The 13,032-nt window shown below is 39.9% G+C and overlaps 1 protein-coding gene across 2 annotated transcripts in view; it reads right to left on the bottom strand.

The window, feature by feature from the left end:
* Positions 1-33: 33 nt before the first annotated feature.
* nkain4 (sodium/potassium transporting ATPase interacting 4) overlaps positions 34-13,032 on the bottom strand; it is a 52,773-nt gene continuing 39,774 nt past the window's right edge. The window contains exons 6-7 of one of the 2 annotated variants that reach the window (XM_084918376.1): positions 3,072-3,156; positions 34-2,353 (exon numbers count right to left, since the gene is read on the bottom strand). In XM_084918376.1, coding sequence (XP_084774502.1) covers positions 2,344-2,353; positions 3,072-3,156 — 95 coding nt within the window. In that variant the 3' untranslated portion in view covers positions 34-2,343. The remainder of the gene's footprint in view (positions 2,354-3,071; positions 3,157-13,032) is intronic. The other variant, XM_084918377.1, reaches the window with a different exon arrangement.

Below are 13,032 nucleotides of genomic sequence, written 5' to 3'. Positions count from 1 at the left end.
AGAATTACCTACTAAATGACACATGGGACCATCAAAAGAGCACATTCTTTTATTAACAAACACATATTTACATGAGCACAAAGCACAGTTCTGGATAAATAGGAATACAAATTCAGGTCACATCGGGTTGGATGAACACAGGACGCAAAATTGAAGAGAAAAAGAACCATTTCCACTTTCTATAAAAACAAAAAGTATCTACACAGAGATAGACTCTTTTCAGTGGAAATTTAACAAATATAACATGTTTCAACTAATACCAGTCACAAGGTTAGGAAAAGGCTGTATTGCACTGAGAGGAAGACCTGTTTTACATTAGGATTTTAGAAGCATTTTCCTGTTAATACTGATTATGTTACAATATGAGGTGCTTTGTGTTTTTACTCACACGCTAGCTGGCTTCCCAGGAGTGTGTAAACTTTAAATTATAAAGAAACAATGACACAAAAATTATTGCATCTCTCAGACAGCGAGGTGATCAATCGAATGGAAACAGTATTCAGATCATTTTAAGAATCCTAACAGTTGAAAAACTGTTTGTCTGGCAGTAAAGCACATTTAAGATCACAGAGGACTCTGACACGCACTTGATAGCTGAAGTTGCTGAAAACAGAAATGAAAAAACTTCCACAGAAAACAAGCCAAGTGGCCAACTATTCCAATCAATTAACACAATGCAATTACTTTCAAATGGACCAAATCTCAGTCTATATGATGTAGCATACAACTGAAGGCAAATACAACTATGAAAACGCAAAAATAAGAAACAAATCCTGGCCAGGGAAAGTGCTAAAAAAAGGGAGTTTTATGGAAGGTTAAGCATGCAGCAGAAACTCAGTAGCCTTGAAATTTGCACATGAATACTATGAACACCAGAGGGCAGTAGTGATTCACACAACCAGTAAGGCGCGAGCGAATCTGACTTCTTGATGACACTAACAGGAACAAAAGAAGTGCTACCAATCAGTATGGGAGATATGAACTTTTTCATTTCATTTCATTTGAATAATTGTCGTTTTTCTGGGTCAGAATACAAGAAATTTAAGTTGCCAGTTTATATAAAGCAATTTAAAGACACCAGTTTTGCTTTTTACTTATTACTTAATATGCATAAAATTACAAAACAAAAAAACACCCCAACATGCTCTCAAACAATCACAGCTGCGACTATTAACACTGACAATTTAATTTAAACTGCTGAAGTGACAGGAGAAAACTCTCTGATCTATTCATGTATATGCCACGCTACTTCTACACTGAAGACCATACCCAGACATCTCAGCACTGTTGTGCTTAAATATGAACAATGAAACAACTTCTGTTGTTTTCTTCAAGTTAAAAATATGCTATGTAACCTTTGTTTGAGTGTGTGTAATGATCACCCTAGGCAGATCTGTCAGTAGTTAGAGGGGGACTGACGTGAAAACAAAGCTTTCAGCGTATCATCGAGCACAAACACCTGACACTTCAGAAACACCGACTTTGTTGTTGGTGAAAATAGTCACAATAATAAGACTCCCGAAATAAAACTAAGACTCGCATGCCATCCTTTGTGTTTGAATGCCTCTTGCAGGCTCACGCTATTTTGCATTCTTGATAGCTCACATTTTCAAACTCTAAATAAAAAGCTAATTTTAACCCTCCCACTTTCATTATTTACATTTTCTATTTTTGACAGATGCCCCTGTAGGTTTGGTGCTTTTGTTCCCTCCCCACCCTCTACCTCTACCTCTACACTCCCCTGTCTCTTCCTGCTCTGCTTCTGTATTTATGCACACACATTCTGGCCTAAAGTAAACAGACAGCACACAATAGCTCATTCCACAGGCTCCACTGTAATTCAGCCCTCCGGCTAAGATTTGAGCCAAACCAGCAATAATATGCTAAATCAGTGAGTCCTCTAAGACACAGCACCACAGACTGGCAATGACGGGCAGCCCCTGATTACATCCACAATGTATTTAATAGCTGTACATGTTCTATACAGTCACAGTCTGGGAGGGGGGTATTTGCCCATTGTGGGCAGGTTGCAGCAGTGGGACCACAGCAGAGAAATCAACACGGACAAAATGATTGATACTTGCCTAAATACACAAATACCCCTAAATACATGCTTTGTTTTACTGCAATTCCCCAGCTCCCTAAACCCGTCACGATGGACCTTTACAGAGAAATGTTGGCTTTTCTGGGCAGTACACCAGCAAATTACACGTTTAAAGGACTGAAATCAAAAGAGGGAGGAACGTCTCGCGCACCGAAGCGCACTGGGACGTTTGTGTCAAAGCAACCATTTTGTCTCTGTAGGAATTTGCTGCATCACCTCCCCGCTGGATGTTCTCCTATTTACGTAGACCTGGAAGGGACAAAAAGATAGACAGAAAGGGCAAAGCTTTAAGACTTGTTGAACAACCAAAGGAAAAAGACATTTCTATTCACACAAACACACACACACACACACTTAGAAGAATTTCTCCAGGATATACAGGTAACTCTCAGTAGGTTGAGAGGGGAGATGAAAACTTCCTCCTATTAGAGACAGAGTTGATTAAACTGTCAAGAAGTTAATAAAATATTAATTTCATGTTGGCAGAGAATTATTACATTACTTCCCAGGCTTATTTTTATTAATTCCTCTGCACAACTTAAGTGATTAATCCAATTGTAGACATATTTTTATGTGTTTTTCTACCAGTAGCTGCCTGTGGACACACACACTTACGCACACGCACACAGTGCTATGAAAGGTCTCCATATTCCCCAAAGCACACTGACAGGATGTAGCATGTTTCAGACACTAGTTTACTCCCCAGACATGAGTCATATCTCCAGATACTGAGTAAGCAACTCTGTGTAATCTCTGTCAGCAAACGCTGTGTTGCAACCTAGAGATGCTGACACTAAACTCTGGCATGGACATAAAAGTGGAGATTATTTTCTTGCACTTTCCAACGCATGTAAAAGTTTCACGATCACAACTTGCACCAACAACAATGTGAAAGGTCACATAAATATGCTTCCAACGCACAGAGACAAATACACATGTAATGGGATGAGAGCGCACTCGTACTTACGGGTACATGGGCTTTAAGAGGAGATGAGATGATTTCTCATTGACATGGTAGAGTGGGAATGGGTCAAATCCTCCAATAAAATCAACTGAAAACAAAGTATTGAAGACATAAATCCCGGAGTAAATCAAAAGACAGACAACTAAAAATACATGCACGATTAAAAAAAGAAACTGAATGAAGAATGAAATGGAAACAAAAAGACATAATGGGAACAAATGGAGTGCAGAGATGTTGTAAGGTAGGCAGCTTGTGAACAACAGTGCAAACTTTGAGTCTCTTTTAGTTTGACAAAATCTACAAAAGTAGAAGAGAGAGAAAAAACTGTTTTTCATCTGTGCATCTGCCTCAAGCCTAAGGGAAAGCTTGGGAACAGGTGAAAGCTTGCCAGCTGTCAAAATAGCTTAAGCCTTTTTATCGCTCAGAAACAGAGGTGACCTTCAGCCACCAAATTGATGCTCAAACCTTTCTGTTTATTTTCTCAGTTAAGAGTTCAGACTCTAGGCGAGGTGCAGATGAGCGAGCGAGTGTTATGTCATGCGAGAAACAGAAGGACATGCTGGTACCAAAGTGCAGTGTGTTTTTGACACATGCGGAGAGAGGGATTTTTTGAGATGGATGGAAAAGGCTTGGGGCTTTTGAGGGGACATAAACGGCAGAGAGGGAGACAGACAGAGAGGGGAGGAAAAAGGAGGAGAGGACGGGGTGCGTCACGCTTGTCGGTCTGACTGACAGGGAGCCAAGGAGATTAGGGAGTCCGTGTGAAAAAGGCCAGCGTGTCCAGGAGCTGCGAGTCTCCTCTAAACACAGCGAGTGGAAGAAAAGTAAAAGCTGCAACCTATTCAGTGGGAAAAGACACCAAATATATAGAGGACCCTAGCTGAGTGAATAACAAAATGAGCACATCTGTTTCTTTTTTGGAACCCAGCACCTGTGGTGGAAAAACACACATACAAACCAGCCATAGAGACTAGCGGAAGGCCCAATCAGTTCCATCCAGATAAGAGGAGGCAGGGGTGGTCTGCTAAATGCTGATAGGTAGACAGGATGCGCACACCAGCCAGAGGGGTTGTGTTGTGTCACCCCTTTCCTCTGACCCTGTCCCGGTTTCCAGGCATTCACTGTTTCATCTGCACACCACAAACACACACACATGCCACCCACCCACCAAAAGATACAAAGATGCACACACTCACACACACACAAAGCCCTCTCCCCCGCTCTTTTCTGTACGAGTGATTTTCTCATTATAAGCAGGTGGGGATCCATCTCCTGCCATGATAAACCGTGCTGAGGAATACAGCTGGATGATAATCATGGTTGCCATTTTTAGACACGCTACAGCTCGTGGGATAGCAAAGCAATATCGCTCGGTGGATCCCTCCACCAGTCTGTGAATCTAATACTCTGGCTCAGAGTGAAATATCAGGTTGACTACTGGATGGATTGCCACAAAATTTGACACAGATATTCGAGGACTCCAGAGCAGAAATCCCAATGACTTTGGCGATCTGTGTGCCTTTCATGTAAAACTACAAATAGGTCAACTTCTCCACTTGGAAAGTATTTGAAAGTCAGATTTCTGTAAAGAATCTTGTGACATATTCACTGACCAACCTAAACTTAAACTGGGCCCGGTGTGTATGATGTACTATTTTGTATTATATCCTTATTTTCTGTCATGTATATACACTGTTAGGATGCTAGTCTCTCCTATTTAGCAAAGCCAGAGTTAAAAATAATAAGCTCGGGCATGTGCAAGCAATCCACATAAGCTCTTTTCACAGTAGTCTTTTCGCATATAATTGCTAAGTAAACACAGGTATTACTAATTAACCAGTAAGATTAATTATGGCTCTGTTTTTTTAAGACAGGAAACAGCTGTGAAACACTAAATAGAATGGGGCCACTTCTGTTTAATCAACCTGGGCTACGATGCTTAAAATTGCTGCTTAGAAAAGGACCTATGAACTAAAAACTAAGGCTTTTACAGTACAGAAGCCCCACCCACCTGCTGTTCAAACCTTTTGTTTACAAGGGACAGCCAATCATAAGAAAGCTGGCTTAAAGGGAGGGGGAAGGGTTGTGAAAGAGATTGTTTCATATAGATGATGAACTGAGGGGCTGCGTCTGCCAGGACCCAAAAAAGGATTATTTTGTGTGAATCATTTAAATCTGCTTTATTAAGATTTCAAGAATGAAAGAAAAAAAATCCTGGCTTGGGCATAATAGGTTGCCTCTAAAGCTGCCTCTTTTCACTCTAATGAAGACATTCAGTGTGTCAAAACATTACTTTGCTCTCTATTAAATGCTTAATTTATAACCCCGACCTCTATTCCTCCTACAGACTATATTGTTTTTCAGCCAGTTAATTGCTTGTTCCATGTTGAATCATTTCCCTATTAATTACAACATGCATCAGTCTGATCCTGCTCTGAGGTCAGTCTTCTGTGCAGCTCACTGATCCTTGATGGTTGAGAAATTACTGAAAAAAAAATCCATATGACTGTGTTTTTCAACATTAAATCCAGTAACACCAGTGCAAACAGAAAACCTTTAACAGGAGAGATTATTAAAACAGATACTGGCGGTTTTTTGACACCAACACTGACAGAAGTAAGATCAGTTTCTTCCAAGCAGATTGAGCAAGCTGGTTTTTTTTCCCCTTCTGCAGACACATGCAAGATATGAAAGGTATGTAGGTCAGTAGTTAAGGCATCTAAGTAGTGCCCCCAAACAAGCAGGGAGTAATGTAATGTAAAGCAGAGATACAGACAGTCAGCAGACAGTGTGTGTGTGTGTGTGTGTGTGTGTGTGTGTGTGTGTGGTGGGTGGGGACGACGGGGATTCGCTTGAAAAATTAGACTAAAACAGACGGAGTATAGTGTAAGGAAAATCATGAAAAACAAGGGTGAGAAATGGCAGAGACAAAGACAGAGAGAGTGATAAAAGACTGGACAGCTCATTCAAGACTTCTGTAGAGAGAATCTGTAATGATGGAAGAGGTCAATTAAAAGACAGTTGTGGTCCCTTTCACACACACACTCCTAGCTGGCTCTGCATGTCTGCATCTCTCTCCTCACACACGCAGCCATCTTTGCTGTTTTATGCATTGTTATTCTGCACATAAAAATGTTGGGTGTGTTTGATTGAAAGTGCATTTAAATTTTATGATCCATGCAAAGATGAGTGAGAGTAAGATGTTCAAGGGAGAGATGGAGTCTGTAGAAACTTTGTCTGCATTAATGATGTTTCTAAACTCCAACATCCAGCACCATCTTCACTGGTTTTCACTGGAATTTCCGACTCGGTCGCAACAGCCATCATCCACCCAAATGAACTCTGCACTATTTAAACAGTTTTTGTTGATTGCTTGCGCTTATTATGAGCTATTATTATAAAGTCTTTGAAGATAATATATCATAAACAATTCCATTAACCATCTACCTTATGTTATCATAGCATGACCAAAATTATTGCAACTTTGTTTAATGAACTTGCGACTTTGTTGCCATTTTCAAAGGCAGGGACCACATCTGTGATGATAAACGGGAAATGAAAAGAACAATTCAGACTGATTTTAATGTGTTGGCAATTTGTCTGTACTTATAGATTAGACACCAGTAATGTGCAAACCTGTCTGAGAACAACTGCAATCACTGGTCAACCACTAACTTTTACTAGTCGCAAAGAGGTTGCCACCCTAATTTTACTTTAATGTGACTGCTGATCCATTAAGTATGTATTGATTTTGAAATTTGCTGACCAACATCCTAATATTTGTTTTACTATTATTTTGCTTCAATTGCTTGTTGGGCAGCTTATAGACAGAAATTCATGCATCTTTGCTGCCTGGATCCTTGATTAGCATATATTATGGGGCTGGATAATCACCCCGAAACACTTGCTTGTTGGCTTTTTGTTTGTTTTGGCAGATCACCCCCATTTCTTTGTGTTTCTGCAAAAGACCCTGGAGAGCACACTTGTCTACTGTAAAATTTGCAATATTTAATGCATTCTCTGGTTCCAGCCTCTCCATTGTTTCTTTTTGTTTTCATATGTCTGGGTATTTGACTGTTAGTTGGGTAAAACAAGACCTTTATATTAGATTTTATATTAGAAACTGATTTGTCATCTTGGTTGACTAACTTAAAGTTTATTTGCATAAACATCAGCTATTAGGTCAATGCATCAGTGGAGCGATGTTTGATCCTCCAGTTTCGGGGATCTGATGTTGAACATTCTGACCCAGTGTCACACTGATGAGATGTTCATAGGTACAACATAAACATCAGATTAATATCAGCCATTATTTAGTTTGAACTACAGCAAATGAAAACAGCTTCGGTGAAAAGGGACTGTAGTTTAATTAGCACAAAATCTCTGACAGTATTGATTTCCAACTCGGTGGAATGCCACAATATCATTAAAACCTCCAACTCTAGTGTCAGCTTTAAAAACAAAGCATTTTATAATTCAGTTCAGTTTTTATATATTTTATTGCTGTGATATTTTACTTGTAACCAGAGATGGGCAGTAATGCATTACTTGTAACGCGTTACTGTAATCTGATTACTTTTTTCAGGTAACGAGTAAAGTAAGGGATTACTATTGCAAAAACGGTAATTAGATTACCGTTACTTTCCCGTAGGAACGCTGCGTTACTGCGTTACTAAAACCGTGATTTTTTTGCGAGAATGTCTCATGACAGTGACGTGCGACGTTCGTGACAACAGCTGTGTGCAGATCAACAGTGCATCATATATCGAGTGCGGGAGAGAGTATGAGCGTGCAGCGTTTAAAGCGTGGAAGTACTGACCTTACTTTGAGTTTGATTCCATAATAAGTGACAAAAACATTTGTGTCCGTTGTGCGTGGGAAGAAAACTTCTTTTTAAAGCGAAAAAACCCCCCCTAAACTTCCAAGCAAGCACCGGGAGTGCGCTACGACGTAATGGGAAACTCACAGAGAAACTCGCGGATTCTTCAACTGACCGCTGCGGCACACCTGCACCAGAGCACACCTCCGCCTACCCTACTCCTGCTTTACAGGTGAAAATAGAGCAACAGGACCGCTAGTCTTTGATGTTATTTATTTTCTGCTGTGTTTTACTTGCATCTATTTGAAAGAGTGAGTGTAAACACACACAAAAAATATTTTATGTGCTGGAATGTGCAGAAAATAAGTTTAAATGTTAAACAAATTTCTTCCAGTCAGAGAATGTTGCATATAATTAAATTTTTGCTTGATGCATAAAGTTAAAACTAATAAAACAAGTTTTAAAAAGAGACTTTTCCATTTGATTACATTTTGTATGATGGATTATGCAGAAAAAGTAGAATTGGGCTGAAAGATCTATCGCTTTATCACCTATTCAGGTTGTAAATTGTGTTTTTAAAAAGTAACTAAGTAACTAAGTAATTAATTACTTTTGAAAATAAGTAATCAGTAAAGTAATGGGATTACTTTTTGGGGGGAGTAATCGGTAATTAGTTACTGATTACTTTTTTCAAGTAACTTGACCAACACTTCTTGTAACCCACCAAGGGACTGCAGATGCAAATTAGCTCTAAGCTAACTCTGATACAATGCTAATGTTAATATTAAACATGTTCCCTTAAAAAAACAAACAAACAAATAAAAATGAAAATTAAAAATTCTTATCCCTAAGCAAAGATCTGGGCTTGTCCCTACTGTTTATATCAGGATACTTTTGATGAACATATGTCTCTGCCTCACCTCACACTACCAAGCTATGCCTGGCTTTGTTTCTCAACCCATCATGAATCCACAAAATATGTTCGATCTCCTCTACTTAACACTTTGCTACTGTTTTAAAATTAGCATGTTTTATTCTTTTGGTCAGTTGCTTTATTTTTATGGCATAAAAAATAAGATGGACAATGAAGTACAGGTACCTCAGATTTGCAATATGAGTAAGTTAAATTTCATTTTTAAAATTGTGATTGGGATACTGTTAAATGTCAATGGAAATGATCTTAACGTTACAGTGTGTAAAATATCATTGCTAGTTGTCAGTAGATTGCAGACTGCAGTTAACCGAGTTCTGTTTTTTTTTTTTGGCCTAATTCAAGGGTATAATCCTAGTTATGGTGGCCACTGTTCATCTGTACTGACTGTAGGCTACAAGTCTGCTGTTCACCTCAGCTGGTGTCTACATGTATTTACTCTGAAGCAGGCTGTAAAACTGTGAAGAAATTCTGATACAAGTCAATGAGTCAGTGAAGTTCACTTGTGTCTATGACAACAACACTGAAATGAGTCATTGAGGATATCCTGAACTTTTCTCTCGGTACGTGAAATTTTCTTTGAAGTTGACCTATCATCGTTGGACTCTGACGCTTAGTGAATAAACTCTCATATGATGTGAGAACGTAATCAAACTGTTTATCAGAGGGAACGTGCGATTTTTAGGACACTCAAGCATAACATTAACTGCCATAACATTAACTTAAAACTAGCTGTTGTTGTTTAGTGGGCTCATTGTTGAGTTTCTCATCTGCTGACAGTAACTTTGTTATTATCAGGAATAAATCAGCACGCTTATACAAATTTTCACGTGTTAAAGTCCTGATTTCAAGAAGAGGAAGATTTTTACTTCTTTAGTGGGGGGGGGGGGGGGGGGGGGGGGGACCCTTTCTTAGATGATAAAACATAGATATGAACCTTCATATCTGAAGTCTGAAGGCCTTTACTCACCAGGCGTGTAAAATTCATGTGAATATTTTGAAGCTTAAAAATATTTTTCAGACTAACCCATTCATTCATGCCGACCACATAGTTTTGCTGGACCAATTTGTGGCATTTTTCTTAAACCCAGCTTGATTTTCCAGACTTTTAGGATACGAATAAAGATAACGGACCAATCCGATCACTGCCTTTGGGAACAAGTGGACTCGTAGCTCAAAAATGCAGTGGTACTGAATATACAAATAGTAAAATAATACTATTTTACCTCAGACACACAGCTAGACGCTGCTCGAGTCAGTCTGCGCTGGGAAATCGTTTTTCTGCGTCCTCAGGTGTGGTCCTAACTCTGCCAACAAGAGCTTAACCTGCTCCACTGACATCCTGAAATATGTACTCCCGGATTAAACCATGAAATTCTCCCTGCTGCTGCCTTCTCATTAGAATTGGATGAACCAAGAATTTCAGTTTCTTCCTTTGCTTGTTTAGAAACATCAGGACCAGCTCATCATCACTTGATGTCGACTTCATATTCTGTGTATTCTTTGTGAACAGGTTTTCCAATGCCTGCTCCTGTGTATTTTTAATGGATTCATTCAAAGTTCATGAGAACACATCAATTTGTTGCACACTAATTAATGTATTTTCTTTATATGTACAATATTATTTTTTATGTATAAAATGACCTCAAAAATGACTGACTGCACTACTAAGGTTAGGTTAAAGTATTAAAAAGAAAACGAACATTTTCACAAATGAGGTCCTGAACACGTGCATCCATGTTTTTGAAGATACTACAACTTTTGTTATTTTGACCTTCTCACACAACTTGATGATACTGCCCCCTGTGCATCCTGCCGTATAGCTCCTCTGTCTGTTTTTAGAGCATTTTCTGCAGATGTGACTCAGCACAGAGGGCGGCAGCATAATTAGCAGACAAGCTAAAGCAAGCTTATCCCAGTGCTAGGCGGCTAACTCCATGACCTACTTTACAAAGAGGATTTTCCCTACCACTCACTCTGCTGGTGTGTCTGCTCACCGCAGATAACTCTGTGTAACAAATTCATGCACACAAATATAGACAATCACCTACACTCAGTCAGTCAGTCACACACAGTCAGCTAAACGCGCACACAAACGCATCCAGGTACGAACGAGTGCCCGACCACGTATAGATGCACTTGTGAGTGACAGAGGGAGAGAGACTCACATCAAAAGGGAGCTCACTCATGCACACACATGCACACGCATACACACTCTATCAGTAATAAAGCCTGAAAGCCATGTCAAACCCTGAGCTGATGGTATATGATGCTTGTTATTCTCCCCATTGTGTCTTCTTGGCTTTTTGCGAGTGTGTATGTGCCTGTATACACGTGTGTGTGTGTTCATTTTGCTAGTCTTTACGCAAGTCTGAGCACTCAAATCCAACTCAGTCCTGTCCCTGGAGAGTGAAAGAGTGCTTTGCGTGAAAGGAATTCCTCTCTTATCTCCTTATTCATGAAAAGCTCATCATGTCTCTTGTTGTTTGCATACTGGGTCCTTTTTCTCCTCCCAACTTGCTCCCGATAAACACCTCCCTCTGCTCCCCTAATGTATGCCCACTCTTTCTCTCTTTCTCTCTCTCTCTCGCTTCCTTTTCTCTCCATCCCTCCAGAGGATTGTCTCTACCTTTCTTCTCTCAGTAAGGCGCAATCAGCCGTGGAAGTTATTGACCAGCAAGGCGCTTAATGAGGCTGATACAACGAGTGACCAGAGACCTTTAACTTTTTACAAGCACACCTCATTAAAGTTCAAAAGCCAGATATGGTAAAAGAGCGGGGGAAAGAGAGGATTTCTAAAACACAATAAACCTGGGCTATGATATATTATCATTCCCTAAACCTGTGAAGAAACTGGGAATTGAAATGAAGCAAATGAGAGAGAGGAATATGGAAGATATACTTCTGAGTAGGAGGAGAAATGCTGAGACAGCCAGGGAGCTCAGTGGAGAAACTGGCTTTAATCTACACATCAAATAGGAGGAGAAAATGAGCACAGAAAGTGGCTTAGCTGGTGTGTGTGTGTGTGTGTGTGTGCACCTGTGTCTGCTCGAACAAACATGTGCATATTGGTGGGTGCGTACAGGCAAAGGGCTGATTACAATAACAAAGAGCTAGCACTTGGAAGCGATGTAGCAGCGTTTCACTTCAACACAGCCTGGGCCAGATAATTAAAACCAATAAAAATCACACCACAATCTTTTTCACCCCAAGCTTTTTTCTTTTTTTTTTTAGCCATCCTTTCGCTGTTTGTTTGGGGGTCTTTTATCTCTTATTTTTGGGAGAGGATGACTATCCACTTCAGTTTTAATGGATGTTCTCACTGGGAATGAACAGAATTCAAAAAAGAAGGAGTTGCTGAGGGAAAAACCCCTACTTTTTTTAAAAGAAAACCCTACTTGATAGAACTGGTTTTGCCTTCAAAGCAGTACTCATGGTTGACTGCTGATTAAGTTGTACCGGCTAGAGCTAAGACTGCAAGGCACTTGGGTGGTGATGCAAACCACTCACAGCCTTTGGTATGTGACCACCTAAGAACTGCTTAGACCTTTGTAACACTGGTGTGTAGGAACACACACACACACATGCAGACACACACCACATCTCAATTCCACCAAATTACAAGAGCCTGCAGTTTTAATTCAATTAGTGCATGTAGTGCTTTGTTAATTACTCTGTTTTCAAATCACATTAAAAGCTACAAAAGAGACATGAACACAGCCAGGCTCTAGAAATTAGTATTCTAAAAAACGTGTACATAACTATGCCAGTGGTCCATTTAACTACTGAATGATATATTTGTGAAGACAGATTCTCAAGCTTGTGGACAGGCTTGTGTAGCTATGAGAGCTACTGCAGAACAAATCAGAAATTTATGACTACCATTGACCCTTAGATCAAATTTTTCCTGGCCTGTGATTGGTTAACCTCTTGCAGGACCTCCGACCTGCTGCCTATGAGGTCACAGCAGCTGCTGTCAAAAGTGTCCGTCTCTGCTTCCCCCCCATCTTCTCTTATGACTTATTTCATGGTTCCCTGCTGTCTTTTCCCACACTCTTCACCAGCTCTGTGCTTGTTTATGCTTGACAGGAAAAGAATGAGCCTCTCACCCTCAACTAACTTTAACTTAAGGAACTAACACAGATCAGCATACACCAGAAGAAAAAGAGCCCTGAGATAGCACATTGCGAGGAGCTGCTTCAGAGAAAAAATCT

The sequence above is a fragment of the Perissodus microlepis genome, chromosome 20, assembly GCF_051167445.1.
Source record: "Perissodus microlepis isolate ML-2025 ecotype Zambia chromosome 20, ASM5116744v1, whole genome shotgun sequence".
Classification (NCBI taxonomy): domain Eukaryota; kingdom Metazoa; phylum Chordata; class Actinopteri; order Cichliformes; family Cichlidae; genus Perissodus; species Perissodus microlepis.
The sequence above is the reverse complement of the archived record's forward strand: the minus strand, read 5'-3'. Positions and strand labels throughout refer to the sequence as shown.